Source organism: Sprattus sprattus (assembly GCF_963457725.1).
Source record: "Sprattus sprattus genome assembly, chromosome: 5".
Classification (NCBI taxonomy): domain Eukaryota; kingdom Metazoa; phylum Chordata; class Actinopteri; order Clupeiformes; family Clupeidae; genus Sprattus; species Sprattus sprattus.
Window position 1 is genome coordinate 30,989,860 of NC_137924.1, and position 26,927 is coordinate 31,016,786.

General features: G+C 41.7%; 3 protein-coding genes across 4 annotated transcripts; 2 read left to right on the forward strand and 1 right to left on the reverse strand.

The window, feature by feature from the left end:
* Positions 1-1,188: 1,188 nt before the first annotated feature.
* Positions 1,189-14,164, forward strand: dcaf17 (ddb1 and cul4 associated factor 17; the record flags this gene model as incomplete). The annotated part of the gene is made up of 14 exons (XM_080840024.1): positions 1,189-1,356; positions 1,475-1,578; positions 1,934-2,024; positions 2,152-2,288; positions 2,555-2,633; positions 3,916-4,005; positions 4,318-4,425; positions 4,813-4,918; positions 5,629-5,768; positions 10,057-10,166; positions 10,345-10,432; positions 12,921-13,004; positions 13,512-13,664; positions 14,048-14,164. The coding sequence occupies 14 exons, from the start codon at positions 1,189-1,191 to the stop codon at positions 14,162-14,164; spliced, it is 1,575 nt and encodes a 524-aa protein (XP_080696150.1).
* A 581-nt stretch (positions 14,165-14,745) lies between these two features.
* On the forward strand, positions 14,746-17,178 carry cybrd1 (cytochrome b reductase 1). Its single transcript, XM_080838632.1, has 4 exons — positions 14,746-14,968; positions 15,363-15,571; positions 16,014-16,168; positions 16,763-17,178. Exons 1-4 carry the CDS (start codon positions 14,773-14,775, stop codon positions 17,049-17,051), a joined length of 849 nt encoding a protein of 282 aa, XP_080694758.1. The 5' UTR covers positions 14,746-14,772; the 3' UTR covers positions 17,052-17,178.
* A 2,075-nt stretch (positions 17,179-19,253) lies between these two features.
* LOC308365361 (alpha-aspartyl dipeptidase) lies at positions 19,254-25,582 on the reverse strand. Of its 2 annotated transcripts, XM_080838754.1 has the most exons (9): positions 25,540-25,582; positions 25,019-25,115; positions 24,137-24,225; positions 23,953-24,027; positions 23,725-23,804; positions 21,001-21,174; positions 20,593-20,652; positions 19,712-19,794; positions 19,254-19,423 (listed from the first exon to the last, which is right to left on the reverse strand). In XM_080838754.1, the coding sequence occupies exons 2-9, from the start codon at positions 25,111-25,113 to the stop codon at positions 19,345-19,347; spliced, it is 735 nt and encodes a 244-aa protein (XP_080694880.1). In that variant the 5' UTR covers positions 25,114-25,115; positions 25,540-25,582; the 3' UTR covers positions 19,254-19,344. The 2 variants fall into 2 exon arrangements, with proteins under 2 accessions (XP_080694880.1, XP_080694879.1); XM_080838753.1 differs by having other exon boundaries at positions 25,019-25,573.
* Positions 25,583-26,927: the final 1,345 nt, after the last annotated feature.

A 26,927-nucleotide genomic window follows, 5' to 3' on the forward strand; every position in this document is an offset into this window, starting at 1 on the left:
GTGTGTCTTTGGCAGGAGAGTAGGGTGTCTTTAGCAGGAGATAGGGGTATCTTTGGCAGGAGAGTAGGGTGTCTTTAGCAAGAGAGTAGGTGTGTCTTTACCCTGATCGCATCTGGACTGTATCTGTTTCTCAACTAGCAAACCAAGATGCACACAGGCTGATGTATGTACTATGCTGTTAGTAGTTGCGGATACAAATGTTTACTATATAAATAAATGCAAATGTGAAGATCTAAACACAGGATTAGTTCAGGTGAATGTAGTTTTCACTTAGGTGAACACAATAAATATAAGCACATTACATTTTTCCCCTGGAATAAAATATGATCATACATGAAAATATAATGTTAAAATGAGTATTTACACTTGGAAAACAATATATTTTTGGTATTGTTATTTTGTAGTCAACATCATTACTAACCCGTCTTGAGCCTGGAGCCCTCCCTCCAATGACATGTTCTACATCTATGCATTTAGCACTCCAGTCCACTAGGCGGAGAAATGTAAATGCATAGAGGATGGTGCACACATACTACCCACAATCAAAACAGAAGCGGCAACAGGGGGCAGTACGAATCAATGCTGCGCACTGAAGGTGCAGGGCAATCCAAAATCAGTCTGGTATCAAAGCAGGGTAGCATGAATGAAGTATTCGTACCGTTACATCGTTAGGTTTCCTCTTTGCAGATGCTGAATGAATCACGACAGTAGTGTGTATGTGAGTGAAATACTGGTCTAAATTAGATAGCTAGCGAAAGTTAACTAAAACAGATCAGATAAATTAGTCATTACGGGTCTGTAGTTAGCTAGCCGGCATGCTAGCAACTTCATGTACAATTTTCAAACTGCTTCTTTCTCCAGACTGTTGCTTGAAGTAACACGACGAATGCGTTAAATTAGCTCAAAGACACCTGTTAATATAACCTTGTGAGTGGTGCACATCAGAGATGAAAAACTTTGAAAGACCAGCTAATGGTAGTAGTTGCTAACTTAGCGTTCTAATGTTAGACCTTAGCGTTTTTATGTTACACACCGCTACAGAGTGCAACACTACAACTTCTTCCGCTAATTAAAACTTGCCTTCAACTGAACCATTCGTTTCATTTTGAAGAACCTGTCAACTTACCTTACAGTCGCTAGTTTCTGAAGGGGGAGGTTATTGTCCAGCGTGTACGTAAGCTAGGTCTCATGTGTCCAAAACAAACCCCTTCCCAACAGCGCCCTCTTGCGAGAAAACTGCGGTCAAGTAAAAATGTCTGCCATCATATGGACTTCAGGTCAAAGGGCTTGTTCTCTAACGATGCTGGCTGTGGATTCCGACGAAACCTTGGTGTCCTCCGGGAAATTTTACTAAATGTAATTTTTAACCCACCCTAATCTTCATTACCTCGTGTTTTTCATAGTCTATTTCGTTTCACCCCCTTTCCCTTGACACCAGTGTTCTTGAAATATGTCACCATCTCTTCCTCCATAGGATGACACAATCTTTAAGGAGGTCTGGACAAAGATGTCCAAGTCTCCCATTTCCTATGAGTCTGGGAGATTGTATTTTGAGAATTACAGGTGTTGTTACACCAGGTAAATAGTAGTTGTCTCTTTGTATATGCACTTAACATGTAGTAAGTTTGTATTTTTTCTCCTCAGTGATTAGTGAAGTAGATTAGCCTACAAACAAGGGCACAGTTAATCAGGAGGAAAGAAATGAATGCCTTCCTAAACATTGTTGAAGTTGCTGTACTGTGTCAATGAAGGTATCTAGATGGTCAGTCACAAATCAAGCTATTATGAAAATACTAAAAGGTATAGATAGTATAGCAATGTTAACAGTATAAGAAATGTATTTTAAACATTAAAAGTGTTTTGAAGGAGGTTGAATAAACACTAGGTAGTCTAATAGTGTTTTTTTTGTGACCTCGCTGCTCTTATTTTGTAGCCAGCAGGCCAAACCAAGACTGATGTATGAACTACCAAAATGCAGCAAGGCAGAGAAGATCGAAGATGCCTTATTTCTGCAATCACCTCTGGTAAATGAATTAAAAATTTGCAACACACACTGAGATTACATATCCACACACATCCATATAAATAGTTCATATCTTTTAGAATGAATTCCTAACCGTAATAGTACTCTTACTGTGGTGTTTTTAACAGGAGCGGACGTTACCCTCATCATCAGACCAGCAGCCCAGTCTCCTGGCTCTCAGTGCCAACAGCTGGTTGTGCCGCATCTCTCCAGACACAGGGGACGTACTGCAGAGGGTCTACCTCTCGCCCCAGCACAAGTTCAGGCTAGTTGCTCTCCAAAGATTGATCAAGCTGGTGCTGTTGGAGGAACTGTCCATGCATAATGTGCTCTTAGCAATGCCATTAAAGTTTTAAATTCCAGATAGAACATTTGCTTGAAAATGTATGTTAATTGGTCCCCAAAACACACACATTTAGATACAATTAGCAAAGGACAATGTAGCTAATGCATTATGTATATAATATCCCCTCTACACGAACATTATCTGTTGATCTACTGTAATGCTGGTATCGACCTATTGGCCCACAGATACCTCAGCTGGGATGACTCCCAGGAAACCATCTATGCCAAGTCCATCCAGAAGAAACCCTCAGCTTTGGCCAGACAGGTAAACTGCAGTGGTTCTAGAAAGTTCCTGCAAGAGTAAGGCGTCCGCGGCTAATTGCTATTTGGGTCCGAACGAGGAACGAACCTATTTCCCATTTCCGATTTCAAAACGGGAAACGGGGAACGGGTCGTTTTCTGTGGTTCGTGTGCGTGGTTATGAATGGAAATTCGGGTAAATAAAAACAGGGGCAATTTTCCATCACTGATTTTGCATTAATATGACCCGGAACTTGATGTCTTTTGTCAGTGTCTGTTAATCATGGCTACCGTTGATGAAGTTGTGAGCAACAAGTGTCCGAGAATAGTACACCATCAGCGGACTGGCCCGAGCTGCTAGACCCCTGTCTCCATCCTCCACAGGCACCAGGATGTGAAGATAATGTGTCCGAGGACAGTGCACCATCAGCGGACTGGCCCCGAGCTTCTAGGCCCTTGTTTTCATCCTCCACAGGCACCGGGTTGTCAAAAATATGTGACCGAGGACAGAGCACCATCCATGGACTCTCTACGAGCTTCCAGGCCCTTGTTTTCAACCTCCACAGGCACCGGGATGTCAAAAATATGTGTCCGAGAAAGATGCACCATCAACGGACTCTCTACGAGCTTCTAGGCCCTTGTTTTCAACCTCCACAGGCACCGGGATGTCAGAAATATGTGTCCGCCAAAGATGCACCATCAACGGACTCTCTACGAGCTTCTAGGCCCTTGTCACAGAACCAGTTCCGGGTCATATTAATGCAAAATCAGTGATGGAAAATTGCCCCTGTTTTTATTTACCCGAATTTCCATTCATAACCACGCACATGAACCCCAGAAAACGTTTGAAACTTTTTGAAATCGGAAATCGGAAATGGGAAATAGGTTCGTTCCTCGTTTCCCATTTTCCGACTCCGAGACGGGAGACGGGAGACGGCTGGTTATCCGTTTTCCATTTCCTGGTTTTAAAACGAAAATCGATTGGCCAGAAGATCCACGGACCTATTTGGACCAGCTGCGTTTCATTTCATTCTACTCAGGATTTACATTTATTTATTCATTCACCAGACACTTGTGTCCAGAGTGCCTTAAAGTCTGATAAAGACACACATTTTCAACAGTGCGTGTGTAAGCCGGCCCCTTGCCCACCTTGAACCCATAATGATGTCCTGTTCAGTATTTGTTTAGATGTACTGATGACTCGGTATTTGAAGGGACAGTCACGTGCTACCAGTTTATGTTTCGTGTTGTGATGAATAGGAAATATGAATATGTAATGTCCCTTTTTGTATACCTCCACCTGACAGGCCGGGCTTGATGTGAGCGTTCTGATGCATCTGGCAGTCTTCCAGGTGTTTCCGCTGAAACTAATTGGTGTTCTGGAGATCAGTAAACAAGTATGGTTACAACCTTTTTTCTATTTTGCTCACTCTCTCTCTCTTTCTCTCTCTTTTTCTCTTTCTCCATGTGGGTGGTGCAGTGGTTAGCGTTATATTCTTGTAAACTGTTGACCTGGGTTTGTTTTCCAGCCACTGCAGGAGGCCTTTGCAAGGCTCTGTCTATACTTGATCACTATCTCAGACCAGACTCCACATGAAAACCTAAACCCTTTTTCTTGTGCTTGTGCTTGTGTGTGTGTGTGTGTGTGTGTGTGTGTGTGTGTGTGTGTGTGTGTGTGTGTGTGTACGTGTGTGTACGTGTGTCTCCAGGTGTTTGGAAACACAGTGGTAGATGTGGCTCTGTCCCAGGGGGTGCTGGTGGTGTCTCACAGCACCAAGTGTGTGCGGCTCTACAGCTTTGAGAGGATTATCCACATGGTAAAATGCACTAGAGCACACTCACTGAGCACACATTCCAATGCAGTAGTGTAGCACACACACACTGAGCACACACACACTGAGCACACACACACTAGAGCACACACTCACTGGAGATCACACATCACTTAAACACACATTTCAGTCACACATCTGAGCTTGTGCACAATATTATTATTAGATTGTTTAAAGAATGAAAGTGTGCTTAGCATGTTTGGTGAGAATGCTTGTCTTTCACAGAAGGTATAAGTCCTGAAGGAAAGAAGTGATTAGTGAGAAGTACTGAACTAAGTTGAACTGACCATATGGATGTTCAGTATTTATAAGGTCATGATATTTGTTCGAACTTGTGATAATATTTGTATTTATTTATGTATTTGTAATCAGTTCAGGACAAAGGAGCTGGTTGTTGGCGAGCCATGTGACCTGAGTGGTACTCAAGGGATTGTGGGAGAACCACCACTTGGCATTCCTGTGAACATTCACATCACTGGTAGGTTATTGGGAAAACGGAGAGAAATCCCTCAAGCACAACACACACACACACACAAATACTATAATGTAGTGATGTTTTGCCTATCGTTAGTGCTCATTTACTTATTAGTAAGTAACTGATTAAAGATGTAGTCTATAATTTGGTTGAGGAGAAGTTTGTTAATATTTGAGCTCAAGGGCCAATTCAATTATTCCCCTCCCTTCTGGCTCTTGAAGCAGCATGTTGATTGGCTTGAATTGTTTATGGCTCGATCCAAGCCACTATGTTTGTTTCCCATTTACAGAGCCAGGGCTGTGTACGAATGCAGGTGGTTTTTTGAGCACAAACACTGAACAGACAGTTAGATTACTGAGAGGGGCAATTCACTATGTTTGACAAAAGTGAGTGGGATTTGAATCATGGACCTAACCTTTAATTAGTAACTAATTAACCTTCAGGACTTGTATATGCAAGTAACCGCCATCGAGATGATATCAAAGTATAAACAGATCTCTCTTGTAAAGGCACCAGTGTACATGTAGTCTGTGAGTGGATGTGAGTGGATGTGTGTGAACGATCTCTCGTAAGGCACCAGTGTACATGTCATCTGTGTGAGTGAATGTAAGTGGATGTGTGTGAACGATCTCTCGCAAGGCACCAGTGTACATGTCATCTGTGTGAGTGAATGTAAGTGGATGTGTGTGAACGATCTGCTGTGGCCGTTGCAGAGGCTCCCCCTGTGCTGTTTGAGGTGACCTACCACGAAGGGATCCAGATCGGGGGGAATCCTTTTCACTTCATCTACACCCCCAGCCAGAAGAAGCACAGAGGCACACACCACATCTGCTCCCTCAAGGACGGCACTCTGGTAAATATGGCTCCTTCTCCTGCTCACGTTCCTGCACACAAGGCCTGACATTGCTGCCTTATACTTAGCTTTTATAACAAGGTGAGAGTAAAAAAAGCTGTGGTTTGTGTGTGCGTGGGTAAATATAAACGTGCCTTCATGATAAACATCCTCTTATGAGACTCTGTTTGTCATACCATGGGTCACTTGATTACTAGTTTACATTTCCTTTCACACTGGCTTAAAGGTGCAGTCCGTGACTCTAAACCAATGCACTTGGAAAGGTCATGGAAATTTGCCTTACAAATACCTGTGTATTAGTGATATGTGACTCAGTTGAGATCGGCGGAGAAAAATCTATATTAGTTAAACGATACTTTTACAATCTGGAAGAAGACATTCACCTGACATTCACCACATAGATGGATCTCTCTCTCATTAAAAGTTAAATTTACTACGTCCATGTTGTCATCATGCCCAGTAGTGACATTATTAATAGTGAACATTAAATGTGAATGAATTACAGTTTTAGGCACGTTGTTGCATCCTAATTAGTAAGGTTGTTCTGCATGGAGATGGTGTTTCAAAATAAAAGTCACTTAAAAGTTCATGCATACTGAAGGGGATTCGTGTGGTAGAATATTGATGAAGTATAAGGCCATGTATGGTCAACAAATATGTTATATTTATATTTTATGTTCAGTTTTTTAACCCTTTCGTGCATGGTGTCCACATGCGTGGACAGTTAATTAAACTTAATTTTGTTTCGCATTATCATAGTAATATTCTCCAAACCACATAGGGGCAGTGACAGTAGACTCAGAGCAATATAATAACAATATGTATAATCTTGTATTTGGAATGTTAACTGAGTAATGACATCATTAAGTCAAGATGGCTGACGGTGCTGAACATGTGCTGAATACTCAGGCATATCTGTTAACTTCTACCCAAGAAGGCCAAATCAGTCCCAAAAAAACATTAGCATGTTGGGGAAAGTGTGTTGAACAAATCTGTGTTAAAAAAATGAATTTTGATGTAAAATATAGTTTGTACACCCTCAAACCAACTGTCCACGTACGTATGTGGACGTCATGCATCAGCAGGGCCGTGTCTAACGAATGGGCTGACCGGGCTGCAGCCCCGGGCCTCGCCACCAGGGGGTCGCCCGATGTCGAGTGAGTCAACCGCACCGCACCGCGCATAACATTAGAAACATTCAGAGTGAAACAAATTATAATGCGCGAAAATGTCCGGTCAAAGAAAGCACGAGAGTGGGGCCAAAAGACTGGTCCGTGGACCGTGACCTTATAATCGCAAAAGCCCTCAAGTGCAAAGTAAGACTGAAGAAGATTAATTCACATTTCTAAACTTTGCTTTGGTTTGCACAACATCATTAAGACAGGGATAAACGCTTTTAATAACGCGCTTTCAAATACGATGATGCAGGTAACAAGCCAGGCTTCCCGGTTCCATCTAAATAGGCCTAATAAAACGTAAATTCTTTCAGCAATTGAAGATGTATGAGTTCTTATCCTCACGCATATCGCTGCAGATTAGGCTAATTCATTGAACATTATAGACAAATTATGTGCAAGCCAGTTAGACATAGCTAAGTGAAATGTTTTAGCTTAGCTATAGAATCTTCCATTTTCGCAGTCATGGTCAAATATTAGTGTAGAGGTTTTAACTGAGGTTTTTTGTCAGATCAGCAGGACTTAATAGGTTCTACACTCAGTCCAGTTTGTGAGGTATTGCGCAATCTGAGATGAAGCACAGCTCGTCGTTGCCTCATCGTCTTGCTGTCTCCTGTCTGTTTGAACAGGACATGCGCAAATTGAGCGATTTTGATTATAAAACTGCTCGAAATGATTGGAATCATGCAGAAAATACAGTTATATCAGAGACCAGTAGAAAATATTTATTTCCTTTGATCGTTATTTGTTTTTTTACTTTAATGATGACAGGTGAAGCTCTGCCTCCCCTGACCGCACGTCGGTGCTCTCGCATAGAAACGTGGGCGCGGAGCCAAGCTGTTGCTTCACTATAAGGCATATGCTTAATCAATTCGTTATTTCATTCCCTGGCTATTTAGCCTTGTTTTTGCTTTTGAATGAATGGAAATATGTATACATTTGCATTATTGGTTTATTATTGTCTACAGTGTAGTCTACTACATACATGCATTTTATCCTTGGCTTTAAACTGATCATATTTATAGAGTGGTTCTGTGGACTTTAAAACACTGATGTGACAGTGCACCTGGCGTGGGTTTGTGTGCGTGTCACGATGTGCGTCAGGGCGATATAGGGGCCTCATCCTGGTAATTAGCCCCAGGCCTCAAAATGTCTTAATCCGGCCCTGTGCATCAGAGGTATCGGATGATATTAAATCTAATTATATAACCTGCTATTATTATTTTTAATCTTTTTTTTTTATTTTAATTTCAAATTTAGGTTCATTTTGAGTAAGAAAATCAATCAAAAAAAAATCTAGACAACTTTTTTCATAATTCATGCATGAAAGGGTTAAGCAGTAGTAAATGATGATTGCTCTTCTGAATAATAAGAATGGCCCTCATTCTCGATCTTTTCCTGTAATTCTTCAGGAATGTTTCTTACACGACTTCGCAAAAACAACTTAAGGGAAACGCTTCTGCTGCATTCCCGCACGCTTGAAAATGCGTTCATAAGCAGCCGAAGTCTTCTAAGCTGGGTTCCTTACGATTAGTTTCTTAGATTGATGCGCGTTCTCGTGAAAGTGGATTTGCATACATACACGCTCCTTATTAGGAGACGCAATTTTAGAAACGTGTGCTGTCGGAATCTCTCGAATCCACACGAAAGCAACTCGTAACAGGTGTTCATTAATAAGGTGGAGATCTTTTATTGCGTTGAACTTCCGAAGTCCGTAAAACACATTTAAGTCACTTTTTTTTTTTTATCGAAAAGTAGGAGTATAAAATGCAGTCAGTCAGTGCTGTCAGTCTAAATGGCCACCATGAGTGTGAAGACTGGTCACGAGTAGGAGTATAAATTGCAGGAAGTCCTTGGGTCTTAGAGATTGGGTTTAGTGTTTATTTATTTATTCACTTACATTTGCAGTGTTCGTGTCATTTAGCAGACGCCTTTGTCCAAAGTGACGTAAACGGGAAAGAACAGTCAAGCTACGAGCAATAGAGACCTAGTGTAACAATAAATATTACCTCGTAGAATTATGACTATAAATGTGAAACATAATTGTTAATGATACAAATATTCTCGTATTTATTATTATCATAATTATTTTAATCCAAGGATGTCTGCAGAGTTGACGTGAACGCAATCATCAACGGGTTCTCACAAATTCAACCGTTAACCCTTTTTTCAAATGTCATTCCTCAACGCGATTCCTCAAACAACCACAAGATGACCCCGTGGAATCGCATTTGAGAAGATTCCGGAAGAGTTACGAGTGCTATTTTGCGTTCTGAAAGTCTTCTGAAGTTCAGAAGAAATCGCAGGTGAAAAAACTATGGAGAATGGCAAATGTTTTCCTAAATCCACCGAAGTGGAGTTCCTTCTGAAGTCCTTCTGAAAGTCTTCCCAACTGCTGTCGAGAATGAGGGCCAATAACTTTTTAAAACACATTTCTATTCAAAGGTTTGACTTGGTTCTACCGACCAACCTTCTAATTTTTCATGTGTACACAGAGATTTCAGAGACTTTCTGGTCATGAAAATGTGCCTCGAAGGCGTGGAAAAGTCATAGAAATGTTTTGGTTAAAATGGTTATGAACCCGGCTGGAGGGTGTAGTCTTGGATACACTTCAGTGTGCCGTATTTCACTGAAAGCTTGAAGTGTTTCTTGCCTCTAAAAGGGCTCTTGAAAAAGCCACAGTGGGGATTAAGCAGCCGGTTTGATGCAGGCTACGGCCACAGCCATTCTCCTGCCACTGTCAGAGCTGCCAGGTGTGTTTGACAGGACCTCTGTCCTCCCTTTCCAAGCGTGTAGGAGCGTCTACGGTGAAAGGGCCCTCTCTACAATCAGTGTTTTGGTTTTCTGGGCCACTGTAGACGCATGGCGGCGCAACATGTTTGATTCTGTGGGAGACAACCCGCTCCCCATGTAGATATGAAGGGCTCATTCTAAGCTACCGCAAACACAATTAAACATAGGTGATAATACACCAATGAAAACATAATTATGAATACTCGATTCAACTTCTGCTAATAGATCACCCTTAATCCTACACACTGCACGTTTAACAGGTTGTTTTGTTAGTTTGGTTCCTCTTGAACAGACAATGTCGGTGTGGTGTCTTTGCACAGGCTAAAAATGGGGTTCAGGACATGAACTGCTGTTCGCTGGAGTCGGACTGGATCCTCTTCCATCCGGACCAGTCTGGCAGAATCATCCACGTCGGTCCAAACATCATCAAGTGAGTAGGGAGCACCTGTGGTTTTGGACCTGGAGGAACATGGCTGAAACACAGCTTCACTGACAGGGGGCCTCCATCTCAAAGGGTGTAAATGTGTTGTGTTATGTTATAAAATGTTACATTTCATTTTCAATATTTAATTTTGTATGTGTGTGTGTTTACTTGTTTGCTTTGCCAGTGTTCTGAAAATCCTTACTGAGTGGGACGGTGACAACCAGTCAGAGATTGCTAGGGATTTCTCCATCACCGCTCAGAGGGACCAAAATGTAAGTGTGTCTGTGTCTGAAGGTGCGTCTTTGTGTGTGTGTGTGTGTGTGTGTGTGTGTGTGTGTGTGTGTGTGTGTGTGTGTGTTCGTGTTTGTGTGTGTCTGAAGGTGTGTGTTTGTGTGTGTGTGTGTGTGTGTGTGTGTGTGTGTGCGCGCGCGTGTGTGTGTCCATTCGTGTCTAGTGGGTCTGCCATAGCCGACAGTGAGAGGTGTCTTTTAACTTTAAATATTGTTGTGGTGTTTGACACTGCCTCTCACGTGTTATAATGATGTGTACAGCACAGGGTGGACTTGTTAGGGCCTGTCTGCTTTGAGGCTTTTCCACCTTCAGACATTTATCAAACTGACTATATCTTTCTCCTGTTCACACCTAGCTTTTAAAATGACCTGTACCTTAATGTTGTGTATCTCTGCATATAAAGGCAAGTGTGAACACATATAGAGAGGTGACTAACAGATGTGTGGTTAGAATGACTGATTTAGTTGTCTTCATGCTGAGATGGTTTTACATACAACATGTGAGCAGCAATGTATGTGCCTGATGTCTTTTTAAAAATAAAATAATTAATTGGAAATGCTCAAATACAATAGTGATAAAGTAGAGTTACAGAATTACAACCCAATTTAAGGGTGTTTTGTTTTGTTTGTTTTGTATAGATCTATATACAGTCCTGCTCACCATTATTGGCACCCCTAGTGAATATGAGCAAACAGGCTATGAAAAAATATGTCTTTGCTGTTTATCCTCTTGGTCTTCCACTCAAAATATTCATAAAAATCTTACCTTTTCATTGAGGTAAAATAATTGAGAGAAAACGTTTTTTTGACATTAAATAAATATTATTCTTCAAAACATGTGTGCCACAGTTATTGGCACCCCTTATTTAAATGTTTTGTGCATCCTCCCTTTGCCAAGATAACAGCTCTGAGTCTTCTCCTATAATGCGTGATAAGGTTGGTGAACACATGGCACAGGACCTGACACCATTCTTACATACAGTATCTCTCCAGATTCTTCAGATTCTGAAGTCAACGCTTGTAGACTCGGCTTCAGCTCATCCAACAGATTTTCTATGGGGTTTAGGTTGGGGGACTGTGATGGCCATGGCAAAACCTTTATTCTGCGGTCGGTGAACCATTTTTGTGTTGATTTTAAGGGATGCTTCGGATCATTGTCCTGCTGGAAGGTCCAACCATGGCCCATTTTAAGCCTACTAGAGGGGGCTGTTAGGTTTTCATTTAATATCTGCTGGTATTTGATGGAGTCCATGATACCATGTATCCTAACAAGATGTCCAGGGCCTTTGGAAGAAAAACAGCCCCACAACATTAAAGATCCGCCACCATACTTCACAGTGGGTATGGGGTGCTTTTCTGTATGGCTATCTTTCTGTCTACGCCAAACCCACCTTTGTTGTTTTTGCCAAAAAGCTTTATTTTTGGTCTCATCTGACCATTTAACTCAGTCCCATTGAAAGTCTGACTTCCATTTGGCAAACTGTAGGCACTTTAGTTTGTTTTTGATTGACAGCAGAGGCTTTTTACTGGCAACCCTCCAAATCAACCTGTGGTGATGTAGGTGGCGTCTGATGGTAGTTTTGGAGACTTTCTGACCCCAAGACTCAACTAATGTCTGCAACTCTCCAGCTGTGATCCTTGGAGATTTTTTTGCCAGTCGAACCATCCTCCTCACGGTGCGTGGGGTCAATGTACACACACGTCGTCTTTCAGGCTGATTCTTAACATCTCAGGACGCTTTAAACTTCTTTATTATTTCCATGATAGTGGAAATGGGTATTTTCAAATGGTACGAGATTTTTTTGTGTCCATTTCTTGATTTGTGCAGCTCAACAACTTTTCATCGCACATTGTCACTGTGTTCTTGTTCTTGGGAAGAATGACTAATGGAATTTGGCCTGTGTCACCTCATATTTGTACCTCAGTGGAACAGGAAGTCATGGTTAACCTCTTAAGAGTTCATAATTAAACAGGTGAACTTAAAAATCTAAAACATGACTGGAAATATACTTCAATTATAAGATTGTTCTAGGGGTGCCAATAATAGTGGCACACATGATTTTGGGAAAAATATTTATTTAATCTCAACCGTTGTTTTTTCTTACAATAATTTAACTTCCATGAAAAGGTAAGATTTTTGTGAATATACACTGTGATCAGTTAATGATTCCAGCCATTGGATTGGATCATGGTGATTGTATGCTAATGCAAAATGGAAACCGGATGTGTCTTTTGTTTGCGTACCGCCCCCCCCCGCCTGCCTTTTCTTTTATGTAATAATTCGCATCCGAATCCTTAGTGTCTAGGTGTTGTTTGTGTTTTGCAGAGTGTTGAATGTTAATGCCAAATGTAAGCAGGATGTGTCTTTTGTTTGCGTATCCCCCCCCCCCCCCCCCAGCATTCTTTAATGTATTAATTTGCATCCGAATGCTTACTGTTTAGGTTTTGTCTGTTTGTTTATGTTTTGTAGAGTGCCTCCCAGGTCACGGTGACCTCCTCTGGCCGGACAGTGAAGCGGAGGGTTCATCAGCTGGATGACGACCCAGAGCATGAGGTGGGATATGGTTAGGTGTGACTGTAGTTACGTGCCTGTGCAGGTCTCACTTGGGCACTCCAGCTGTTATGTTTTCACAGTATTCACCACATTTAAGGTGCAGTCCTCGATTATAATCCAATACACTGTCTTTGAAATTAAGTGAATTTCTCCTCACAGCCCTCTAGCTGTCTAAAATAAATAAATAAATAAAAAATCACCATGCACAGTCATGGCTCTGTAACTGGGATCAAAGTGGATTGGACCAAGCAACCCCATTCCAGCCAATCAACAGCGTCGCTTCCGGAGCACTGAAGAACAGGGTGTATTTGATTGCTGTTGGGTTTAAATACTAACAACTTTTCGCCAGGATGGAGGACTTCTCTTTTAAAGGCTGACATTCTGCATGTTTATTTTAGTAAATACTTATATTTAGACTCTGAGGTGCGTTAATTAGTGCGTTGTGCGTCTGATTGTGTAACAGATGTAATTTACCTGTTTTCTCCTCTTCACCTGTTTGTGCGACAGACGTTTCGAATGGTGGAGTACGAGGACGAGCTGGACCTCCTCACGGTAGTGGTCACTCGTAGGGAGGAGTCAGGGGAGGCGGCTGTTTGTCTCCACGACAACAACAATGGAACAATGATGAAGAGGATTCTGCTTCAAGAATCATGGGATGAGGTGAGTTCAGTGATGACTGACACTGCATAGAGAAGAAACAGCTGTTTGCATTTGGATTTTGTTGGCGAAAAACAAATTCATTAAACTTAAACACGAGACATGATACTCAACAAACTGTATTTCATGATCAGTATTCCAATGATAAATAACTAGAGTGCTCATTCCTCCCTCCTGATTTCTTCCCAACAATAACATAACAGTTCTTCCCAATCACTGTAAAAACGCAAGCACCCAGAGCTAAAAGTGTTTTTTTAACAGTCATTGGTTCTTCAATTTTGGGTTCACATATCAGACTCAGGTCTAGATCAGGTGTGTTTCAGAGTCTTAGTTGCCACAGTCAGGGTTATTTTATAAAAGATTATATTGTCCTTCTCCCTTTGCAGACCTACAGCCACCAGCTCATCCTGGACAGAGACACTATTGTTCACATTGAACAAGGGAAGAACAATAACTTCTGTTGCCATGTATACAAAATGACCCCCAGGCACATAAAGGAATGACCGGTCTTATCAACATCATGTTACTAAGCGAAGACCACGATGTAGGAAAATGTAAATTATGCTGTTTTTCATAAATGTTTTTTTTAATTAATATATATACATTTTTAAACTGCACACGACCATGCATTTAATCTGCCTTCAATAAAAGCAACTGCACAAATGGATTATATTCGCTTTCATTGAAAACAACCACACAAATAGTTGTAGCTCGGTAATTGTTTACATGGAAATGTTTTGCTTTCAAATCCCGAATGCCAAAACAGCCCCCCACTGTGACTGTTACCACTTCCTTGCGAGGGTGTAACGTGTCTTATTAGGTGAAAGGAATAAACCAGAGCTGGAATAAACTATGCCGACTTCGAAGACTGTTAAACGTGCAGCCATTTTGACTATCGTTAGTTTCATAACCGCGATAGATGTGGCAAGTTACAAAGGTTTGCGGTTTCGAGGGGGCGGTGGGAAAGGTAGACGGTCATCCAGACATAGCCAAACACAACTGGAGAATGACCCAACCCCTTGGGTGACCTCTTGAAATTCCAGAGCTAAATTTCCCATCTCATTCTGATTACTTCTTCCGACTTGATAATCACGGTTGCTGTTTGGCAGTGATGATGTCGATGGAAAACTTCAAGCAATTCCTTGTCTTTCTCGTCTCAGCGCTGTCCGTCGGATTCGTGTCGATAATTTTTGTTATGAGATGGGTTTTCCACTTTAAAGAAGGTCTTGCTTGGGACGGAGGATTGGCCGAGTTCAATTGGCACCCGTTACTGATCGTGATTGGGTTTATTTTCCTCCAGGGCATCGGTAAGTGCTGTTTCAAAGATTGTAACAAGTTGTCTTATGTTATTCCGTAAATACCACGAATAAACTTCTCTCCTCTTATGAATGGTTTCCGCTTAACGGGGATAACACTTGAGTTAGTATACGTCAGCTGTCAAGGAAAATGGCTGAAATGAGATGCTGAAATCCAGCCTCTGTATCCTGTTCTAATGCAACAGTTGCATGACAAACAACCAATCTCAAGTGATGACATTACCTGCGATAATGTAGCCTTTGTCAAATGCAATAAGTTGTGGGTTTTGTGACATCTAGGCACTACGAGATGGTTTAAAGCAAATCATAAACATCTTCCGGTCGTTTTTAAAACCGAAAATCTTTAACAGGTCAATGAATTGCTTTTCTAATTTGTCAACCCCAGCCATTATAGTGTACCGACTTCCTTGGACGTGGAGATGCAGCAAACTAATGATGAAGTTTATCCACGCTGGTCTAAACATCCTCGCGTTTATCTTGGCGGTGGTTTCCCTGGTCGCCGTCTTCGACTTCCACAACGCTCAGAACATCCCCAACATGTACAGTCTTCACAGTTGGGCGGGGCTAGCGGCAGTCATACTGTACGCGATTCAGGTGAGGTCACAGCAGGTCACACTCACACACAGTGTTTGGGACTGATGACTGTCCGACATTTCCAAAACTATGGTGACGTATTCCAACGTTGCATTGTCTTAAACTCCATCAACCTCAAGATGTATACTTGGCTTGGAGCAGGTCGACCTGCAATTAAAACAGTATGTAACCCTTAACTGGAGTCTAGGAGCAGTGCATTGTTGGTGCTTTTGATCAGTTGGCTGAAATGGAATTGTTCTAAGGAGTTGGCTGAAATTGTCGATTGAATTGAACTGTTCTAAGGAGTAGCCAATAGTTCAAGAGGCTAAGATTTCGTTTTTTGTGTGACCAAGCTTTTTTTTTTTTTAAGTATAACAACTGGTTTCTTGGAAATACCTAGGCAGTGCGGGTATGTTGACACCTTGTATTTTAACCTCCTCACCTTTGACCTCTGTCCTGGCAGCTGGTGCTGGGCCTGGCGGTGTACTTGGTGCCCATCACACCAGGGTTTGTGCGGGCAGCGCTGATGCCCCTGCACGTGTACGGCGGCCTGTTCATCTTCTCCACCGTGATCGCCACGGCCCTCATGGGCATCACAGAGAAGCTCATCTTCGGACTGTGAGTGGAGTTTCACTTCAGATATTAGCCCAGTGCAGTTGGCAGGTTCATGCTTATGGGGGAGAGGGCTGTTGTCTTGGTCACCTTAGAAGAAGTGTAGGCTTGGTTGGTTCAGTTCCACTAGATACCCATTAGCCACAGTGGACTAATTTTTCTAAGAAGAACTGTAACTCAGTCAAATCTTTTAGATTGTTTGCCGCTGTGTTTAAACTTTTGTTCAGTTTAACATTATCAAAGGTTTTAGCAGGCTGGCAGCAAGGGAGTGAATGTTTCCAATCATCTCCAGGGGACGCACGGTGGATCATTTTCAGCTGGTATGACAAGGACAGATTTAACTGTTTCTTGGGGTGGGAAGCAACTTCAACTTCAGAGTCAGATCAGAACATAAAATCTTCAACAGCTGCCTTTTCTCTCTGGTCCCACGAAAAAGTTCACCAAATTTAGATAAACATTCTCCTCTGTGAACAATGCGTTTGGTACATGGATTACTCAATATGTAAATTAAATGGAAATTAGTTTGTTGTGAAAAAACATTTACTTTCAAACACATTAAATTATACCATTTCTTCCTCCCTTCCCTGCTACCGTCCTCAGCAAAGACCCCAAGTACAAAGACTCCCCTCCTGAAGCGGTCTTTGTGAACGTGCTGGGGGTCCTCATCGCTGTGTTTGGAGGGCTCATCCTGTGGATCGCCACCCGCCCCAGCTGGAAAAGGCCCAGCGAGAACCAACTGCGACTGGCGCGCAGCAGTGACCTCGAACCTGTGACAGGTGCCAATGACACCGCCGCCATGACGACGCCCGGTGACCAGGAGACCAGCGCCGACCAGGCTCGCAGGAGGAACGGGAAGGCGGAAGAATCTGTGGGCAGAATTAGCGTCTGAGCTGACCTCTGACCTTCGACCTCGTGGTGGTCCTGCAGCTCCTATCCAGACAGCTTTGTAAACACGGTGCAGTTTTCTCTTCTCTTAATCTTTACAGAATCAGCAATGGGTTGATCTTCACTGATGACTTTACTGAAGATTACTATAGGAATACCCTCTGTGTTGGTATTAAACACAGCATAGCAAAGTTAATGATTGTACACTTCAATACAGTTGCTTTATAAATAGTATTTTCTTTATATGGTTATCAAGAGGTATTTTTATACTAAGAATCAGAGGTTCAAAACGGTCATGAGGTGCAGATATCCAAACCTCCGTCTTACACAAAACCCTTGTGTCAGTCGGACCAAATTCTTAAACGCACATTCATAATTCATAACCTGTTTTGGTAAAAATAAGGGAAAATATCTTGTTCTTAAAACTTCTTTTTAATGGATATAGCATGGATGCAGGACAGAAGTGATGCTTTAAAGTCTGCTTCGTAACAACCTCAGCCTGGCTCTGCACATGTAGTCACGGGGAAGAACAGCGTGGGAAGGGCTGTGGGATTGATCCGTTCTGTTGCTGCTTGTATACTGCACTATAGGGCTATATGTCCACTGTATTTAGAGTACACAGTAGTCTCGCTCTACTTTAAGTGCAATCAGATCACTTCTCTTCATATTAGTATATTGGCATGACAGGATATGTGATAAAATGCTAATAACATAAGGTTGTTAGTGTAGAGTGTTAGTGTAGACTGTTAGTGTAGATTGTTAGTGTAATGTGTATGGGGTTTATTTGTCAGAGAGTGGGAGGGGGAGAAAAGGATATTACGGGTTTTAAGAGCTGTCTACAGTGTAGTCGTATATATAGACTGAGTCCTGATCATAAAGGTATGGCTTCTTAGTGGATAGTCCCATACCAATGGTGAAGTATCTTTCCATTTCATCCTCATTAAAAATGAATGTCCGTATAAACCAAACAGCATTTCAAAAGATGACCATAATACAGTTGGACAGAGAGGTAATACACTTTGACTTTAAATGTGGACTATAAATGCCAGTTTGTAAATTGTTCAAAAACTGTATATGTATGAATATTTTAGAACCTGCTGATTTTCAGTTGTTTTTCTACTATTAAATATATTTAGAAGCACTTGTGTTTGTACTTTGCCAGCATTAAGTGTAACAAAGTAATCTTTTTTTATTTGTAACATCGGAAACACTAGTAGATTTCTGTTTGTTTTTGTATATGTCAAGTGAAGGCATGGAGATAAACAACCCACTAAAGTATTTTTTTATATATATTTTTTTTAATTCTTCTTTAAAATTTGCATTCATATTTCTCCAGATGGAGAAACAAACTGAAGTTTGAGCGTTTTAAAAGTACAGAAATGCCCTTGAGTTTTCCTCCACCCTGATTCTTCAAAGAAATGTGCAAGGTCATACCTGGCATTTGATATTCTCTCAAAACTGACTTTCCACTCCCACCTGACAGCTGCAGCATGTAATTTAAAAGACAAACTACTTTTCAACCACATAATTATATCTAAAAGAACCACTGCCAGAGGGTGCAGTTATGACACAAGCCCAACTCTGGTAGATTTGTGCCCTCTAGTGGACATTTTCTCAAATTACAGTTCACCGTAGTTCATGCCTCAAGTTCATAGTTCAAAAACCCATTTATGCACCATGTAAACAAGCCTACATGAAATCTATTCTGCTTTGAGGTATTTTGTTGGGTTTATTTCTTTCTTGGTCCATATGCAATGGAATTCAGGGAAATATTCAAAAACTCTGCACTTCTTCCCTTAAATGTACTAAGGCTATCCATTGTTGTCTAGTAGTCTATCTTAAGTATTTAAAATGAAAACTACAATCTATAAGTTTAATGAAAGACTTTTGTGATCAAACAAACATTAGAGTGCTTAAGTGTCCTTGACTTAAGTGAATTTCGTTACAAAAGGTTTATGGAGGCAGATAACCTCAGATAGTCTCCTCATAAGTATAGATAAGATTCTCCATGGATAGTGAGAACCATACCAACTTCAAGTAGGCCGCCAAAACATGACTCTTAGAGTTAAAGAAATAGAAGAGCTGAAAAGGATAAAATATAAAAATGTTACTTCCTATTACCACACACCTCTGTACATGTCCGCACTTTTCTGAAATGCATATAGAAAAAAAAAGTCCAGTGCTTTAGAAGGGTTTATTTTCTCCAAATCACATGTTCTCTTACACAACACGTGGCCAGTGGCCACAGGGTACTGGCAGTGGTGTCTGGTCTGGTCTGGTCTGGTCAGCTCCGGTCCTCAAAACACGGATGCCCTCTCCGTGTCCATCAGGAAGCTGAGGTCATTTCCTGGGTCGTACTCCACAGCTGGTTTCCCCCTGGAAGAGACACAGCGAAACCACGGCTGTGACAAGCTGAAGAAATCATCAGTTTCTTTCGCTGTGTATAAGGGAATTTGTGAGTCAGTGGATATGATTCACATGATATGGGGAAGAAGAGCTGTGTGCTGTGTGTGAGCAGAGTGTTGAGAAAGACTCTGTGTGTGCTGACTTTGCAGTCTGTGTGTGTGTGTGTGTGTGTGTGTGCGAGATTGCGTGTGTGTGTGTGTGTGCATGTGTGTGTGTGTGTGTGTGTGTGTGTGTGTGACGAGAGAGAAGGTGTTTTACGGAGTAAACAGTCGTGCTCTTGTAGTCCCGAGCAGTGTGACCTTCTTGCCTTCCACCAGCAGCATGGATCCCTCTCTCAGACCCTAAAAAGAGGCCACCCACATTACAGAGCACAGAATAGTACACTGGGGATACACTAGCAACTATAACAGCACAGCACAGTACACAGGGGATACAATAGCAACTATAACAGCACAGAACACGGGGCATTCACTAGCAACTACTTCAGTCTCATCACCAAGAGACAGGCCCTAGCTAGAGTTACACTATCAGCATGAAGCAGCATGCAGCCCTTAACATAAATAGATGAATAGATACTGTAGATATACGTATACATCCATCTATCTCTCTCTCTCTCTTTCAAAAAGTGAATTAGTATAGTATAGTACACCATAGCATTGTATATTATAAAACAATTGGGTTCTAGCGCGTAATTTAGCTGTTTCTGATTGGACGAGAGACGTTCCATGCTATAGGTTATTCGTCAACATACCTACAGTTACTGGACTTTTCACAGCTAAAAATAAATCACTCCGCGATGAAACATTCGCATTGATGATAACCGTTAATTCAAAGTTCTTAAAATTCCAAACCAAGACGTTGACAATGGAACTATTTTTTGTTGCGGAGAAACAATGGCGAAATAAACCATTTTGAATCAATAACTTCGTGTTGAAATGTTAATTTGTTGACTGTAGAATTGTTTTATAAAAGCAATATAGCACTCATGGGAGTGGGGTAGGTAAGGGATAATCTCCCACTCGTGCTATATTGCACTCCCACTCGTGCTATATTGCTTAAGTATACCATAGCATTGTATAGCATAGCATAACATAGCATTGTATAGTATATCAGTGTTGAGAGTTAGTCTGGTGTCTCACCAGGACGACTGGGGTGTGGGGCTCCTCATGGTACTGAGTGATACGCTGTTCTCGAGTCTCCTGGAGAAGAGATGTGACCGGAAGGGAAAAGACCAGACGGGGTGAAATAAATACATAATAATGAACTGGGACGTTTAACTTACAGAACCCAGAAACTTCATCTAGACTTTATAGCTGCTCAGTCTAAAACTAACGAAAACCACTACAACCAATCTGGCTCTTTAATCCCAGAAAACATGGAAAATAAAATGAAGAAGAAATGCACCACCCCAATTTACACGGGTAAATGCTGACACACAAATCCTCTAACCCTCTAAACAAGGTAAACTTCTTAGAAAAGTGTCCAATGTAGGGTAAACTGTACAAATCAAAGTGTCTGATGTGGAAACGTTAGAGGTCTCCTCTTACGCCCATGTGTCTGCTGTTGTCGTCTGTGTCCATGTAGTGGGGGTTGATGTTGAAGGGCACGAGGCCGATGGCAGCGAAGGTGGGCGGGTAGACGATGGGCATGTCGTTGGTGGTGTTGATGCTGAAGGTGGAGACGTTGGTGCCTGCGCTGGAGCCCATGTAGGGAATACCATCCTGCAACACACTGAAGGTCACTCCAAGGTCACAGGTAAATGTGTGTAGCACGGGTCAGCAGGCTACAGCTACAAGACTGACCTCAAAGCGTTTTGAACAGGATTATTTAATCAATGTCAGTATTTTGAACTGATGGACATTTCCACGAGATGGAGATATGGAGTACTGGGAAGGAAGTGGAAGTAACTTTAAAAGCTTTTTATAACCATCCCTAAGAGTTCATCTGTATTGTTGTTATTCTTATTGTGAGGTTTCTTTCTTTTTGGTGTTATTAGTTTCTACTTTACAGCACTGTTCTCGGTCTCGGTTTCACATGACCATAAAAGCAGAAGAAGGGGGGCACTGTGGCGCAAGCAGTAGCCACCCACGACCATATATGGACTGTAACGCCCACGGGGACACAGATTCGAATCCGACCTGCTGTAATTTCCCGATCCCACTCCCCACCTCTTCTCTCCATCTCATTTCCTGTCCAAACCTTCACTGTCCTATCTGAATAAAGATATCATTAAAAACTAGGGATGCACCGATGCATCGGCTGTACATCGGTATCGGCCGATGTTTGCCTCTTTTAATGTTATCGGCCTATCGGTAATAAACTTGACTTTCACCGATGGTACTGGCCGATGTTTATGGCAGGCAGTTTTTAAAGAAAAATATTGTATTATTTCCGTTTTAATCTTGAATTTATATGGCATTCCCTTAGGGTTTATGCTTGTGTTTTGTAAGGCTGCATTGCAAGCATCTGTTTACAGTTGAAATGATGTCTTGATGCCTGGTGATATTATATTAAATAAAGTTTAGTTAAACTAAAGATTGTTTCATAAATCTGATTGAATTTGTGCTTATTCAAAGTTAAGAGTGATAAAGGGCGGACATAATTTAACACATTGCTTTTTAGATAATGATTTCATTATTTTCCTGGCACAAAAGGGTGAATGAATAACAACAAAAACAAAATAAACAAATATCGGTATCGGCTAGATTGTTGTTTTGAACATCGGTATCGGTATCGGCCAAGAATTTCCATATCGGTGCATCTAACATATCTAAAATATAAAAAAGCAGAAGAAGAAAGCCACACGGCATGTGGATACTACAGTCGTGGCCAAAAGTTTTGAGAATGACACAAATTTACATTTTCACATAGTTTGCTGCTTCAGTGTCTTTAGATATTTTTGTCAGATGTTACTATGGAAGACTGAAGTATAATTACAAACATGTATTAAGTATCAAAGGCTTTTATTGGCAATTACATGAAGTTAATGCAAAAAGTCAATATGTGCAGTTTTGACACTTCTTTTTCGAGACCTCTGCAATCCGCCCTGGCATGCTGTCAATAAACTTCTGGGCCACATCCTGACTGATGGCGGCCCATTCTTGCATAATCAATGCTTGGAGTTTGTCAGAAATAGTTTTTTTTTGTTTGTCCACCCGCCTCTTGAGGATTGACCACAAGTTCTCAATTGGATTAAGGTCTGGGGAGTTTCCTGGACAATGGACCCAAAATATCAATGTTTTGTTCCCCGAGCCACTTAGTTATCACTTTTGCCTTATGGCAAGGTGCTCCATCATGCTGGAAAAGGCATTGTTCATCACTAAACTGTTCCTGGATGGTTGGGAGAAGTGGCTCTCGGAGGATGTTTTGGTCCAGCAAGCGCCAGGACCGTCTCCTAAACATGATTCAGCTGCGGGATCGGGTCACCTCCAGCACAGAGCTTGCTCAGGAATGGCAGCAGGCAGGTGTGAGTGCATCTGCGCGCCCAGTGAGGCGATGACTTTTGGAGGATGGCCAGGTGTCAAGAAGGGCAGCAAACAAGCCTTTCTCTCCAGGACAAACAAAAAAAAACTATTTCTGACAAACTCCAAGCACAGGAATGGCAGCAGGCAGGTGTGAGTGCATCTGCGCGCCCAGTGAGGCGATGACTTTTGGAGGATGGCCAGGTGTCAAGAAGGGCAGCAAACAAGCCTTTCTCTCCAGGACAAACAAAAAAAAACTATTTCTGACAAACTCCAAGCATTGATTATGCAAGAATGGACCGCCATCAGTCAGGATGTGGCCCAGAAGTTAATTGACAGCATGCCAGGGCGGATTGCAGAGGTCTTGAAAAAGAAGGGTCAAAACTGCACATATTGACTTTTTGCATTAACTTCATGTAATTGCCAATAAAAGCCAGTGACACTTATTAAATGTTTGTAATTATACCTCAGTCTTCCATAGTAACATCTGACAAAAATATCTAAAGACACTGAAGCAACAAACTTTGTGAAAATGCATATTTGTGTCATTCTCAAAACTTTTGGCCACGACTGTACAGTTGTTTCGTCGTAAACGCTGCATCTGGATTTTAATTAAAACAAAAATGTCTCTGTTATAACTTACAGCTTGCCAGCTATTTAAAGTCCACTTGCACTTTGTAGCTGAGGCCTGTCACATTTCATTGGGTTCTATTACAGTTAGCTACTGTTGCTTGGGGTTTAATCTCCCTCATTTGTAACTCTCATCGAATACAAGCATCTGGCTGATGAGTAGATACAATTGTAACTCACATCAAAAACACGCTTCCTGATTTCAGTCACCAGCTTGTTGTCATAGAGGGCCTTGAGCAGACGGAATGTGTTGCCCCCTCCTGGAAACATCAGGTAACAACACATTGAACAACTGTCTGAGAGACACCGTTTTAAAGAGACTACACCATGACATTTAAAAACACCCAACTATAAAATGGTATAAAAGTGTAATTGCACAGACTGTGAAGAGAACCACTAAAGATCTACCAATGAAAATGCCTTCAGCTTTCTTCACAGCCTCTACAGGATCAGCTGCCTCGTGCACCCCGTCAACCTCATAACCTGTGGGGCAGAATCAGATTTAGGCCAAATCAGTAAATCAGTGCACTGTATTAACTTCTGATGTGCACATAGTGCTCAAGCTATACCCAAGTATACAGTTCTGTGATACCTAAGGCCTTCAGCTTGGCTCTGGCAGTGTTGGTATAGGCATCTCGGTCATGTAGGGCGTAGGGAACAAACAGAACCCGCTTCACCTCCCTGTGGGAATGGAGCACGAGTTGGTTTGTTTCGTTTGGTCGAGAAAAATAATTACGAATCAAGATTGTGCGGGTGCAGAACTGTGATGATCCTTACGGCACAACTATGTACAGAATGACACAACTGTTAGGCTACAAATTAATTGTGTAAGTCTTATGTCATCTAAGGTTTAGAGGTGCTGTCAGTGTATATTTGTTGTGAAAAACTGAAATGTTTCTTGACCTATAATACTGATGTATGTCTGAAGGATATATAATAGCTGATAATTATTCTGTGTCTTCTGTGCATGTTGATTTATTTCACTTGAGATGTTTCTCATGCATGTCTTGATGATTGACAGGGCCCATGCATGTGAACAAATACACAAGCAAGGGCTGACACAGAGAAACTAAGTGTTGAATAGCAGCCTAAAGTTAAACAGGGAACCATGTTTATATAACATATATTATACATCATGCCTTCAGAATTTTATCAGCATTGTAAATCCAGAAGCATTTTCATTTTTTCCGAAATGTTCTGATAATACACCTTTAAGGCTGGTTTGAGCAGTTTAACATGTTCTCATGGAGAGGCCAATCATTTTATTCAAGAGCTATTTTTGCTGCCCATAAAGTTATAGTAGGCCCAATACTCAAGTTTACTGGCATATTTCTGGTTTAGCATTCACCCCAGTGAGGTTTCTAAAAACGACGGTTTCGATTTAGTAAACATAAACAAGTGTTAGAGTTGTATACCGTATTATTCCACTCACTCAGAGACAGACATTTTTTTAAAGATGCAATGCGCTACTTACTTTCCAAAAAAGTCTTGAATCTGTGCCTGGCAGTGTTCAAGATATCCTCCCCCATAGAGAGTTGAATTTGATACCAACAGCAGTCTCCTCTTCATGTCTTTGGTTTCAAACGGGGAAATAGTTACAACCTATCTACCAGCAATCCCTTCAAACTTGCTGCAGCCAGCAACTTCTCAAGAGCAAATGCAGCGCGTAGTACATATATCAGTGAAACCTTGTACAAAGTTTATTAGGTGGCCAAGGATGGTCTGATCATAAAGTAGCCGCACGGTTTGCTGACGACAACCATTCGGGACGGGATAAGGAGTCTGTTCCAAGTCGATAAATCACCTTTGCTCAAAGCTCAGTCAACCGTAGATTGCACTACTCACTCACCCTCAAGGCAGGTAGCGACCTACCGTGGCATAGTTGGATAGAAAGTTGCAAAATGAAAAGACGTGTTACGGTATGTTAATTACATACCGACAGCAATCGATAGGCCATGCAAAGAGCTGCAGACATTTAGTAAGTGTACAACTCACACAGACACACGATAACAAAAATAAACCATCATCTATGCACGCCTGTCTCGATTTACTGAGTCTGTGGAAAGATGTCACATGACATGATACGTCATTTCGAATGCGTCCCAATGAAAACAATGCTGGCTAGACACGTGCGCTAGTTCAACTTCATGCTTGCTGACAGCACGGCTTTGCTGTCCCGCTATCTTCAGTGTCCATCCTGCAAATCTGCAGCATTTCTGAAAACATTATATATCAAAAGTATATCAAAGTCTTTCAAATATGTTGTTTTGACTCAAAAACAGGACAGTCGTACGTCGACAATGTTTTTTTTCGCTCGACTACAAGTTTATTATTATTACAGAGCAAAGTTGGACAGGAACGTAAATTCGTTGTTTTTTTGTGGGGTGGCGTCTGTTGCCTATCGTGTAGCCTACTTCCCTCATTTTTTTCTGGAATGAACTCTCTTTCCCTCATTATCGCTTTTTTTCTTTTCGCTCGGTGCAGAAAGGGGGCAACACAAACCGCAAACAACATCAGAACATGTGAATGAAAAGCTGAACGGTCTGCTCCGGCAGTTTTAATGGCTCAACGAGACCGTTTTATTTCCTGTTATGTGGGTGAAAAGGGGGGTGTTCTTTTAATGTACACACTTTAAGGCTTGGGTGGAGCAGTATTTAGTAAGGAAGCATTTTATAGCCGAAATGGTTGAGGAGATTGAGTGAGAGAGATGTGGTCTGGGCTACTGCGGTCGGCAAACCTAGAGCCCGTAGTCAGACCATCGCCACAGTAACAGCATAGTTCCCATTCTTCCGCTAAACCTCAGGCAGGCCACGCCAATTCTTCTCACTGCCCGCGCAGTGCAGTGTGCGCCTGTGTGTAGCTGCGGCGACAGACGGAAAGCCTGTATGTGTGTGTGTGTGTGTGTGTGTGTGTGTACAGTACGGTCTGTTTGCAGTTGTAAATATTGTGGTCTGCTGTTCTGTCTAAATATCTGTCTTCAAGGAGACTGCTTCATTCATCTTTTTTGTTCGCATTGAAGCGGCCCCTTTGTGTGTGCATGCATGTGTGAGCAACATCTGTTTTGAGAAAGAAGGATTTAGTGCCTTGGAGTTAAAAAAAAAAAAAAAAGCACAGAGCATTCACATGGTCAAGAAGTCGAATAGGAATGTTTCTGTCAACTCAAATACAATCATTCATTTCTCTTCTTCAATTCACTTTCGTTCGTTTCACTTCTTGTCACTTATTCTTCACCCATTCGCTGATGGTTTAATCATAGGCTTGTTGGAAGGCTACACTCTTCTACAGGTCCACTAGAGGACAGGATAACCCAACATATGTGGCCTGATAAAGCTGCCTTGACAGCAGCTGACTCTTGTACGAATCCGGCCTCTAATCTGGCCCAG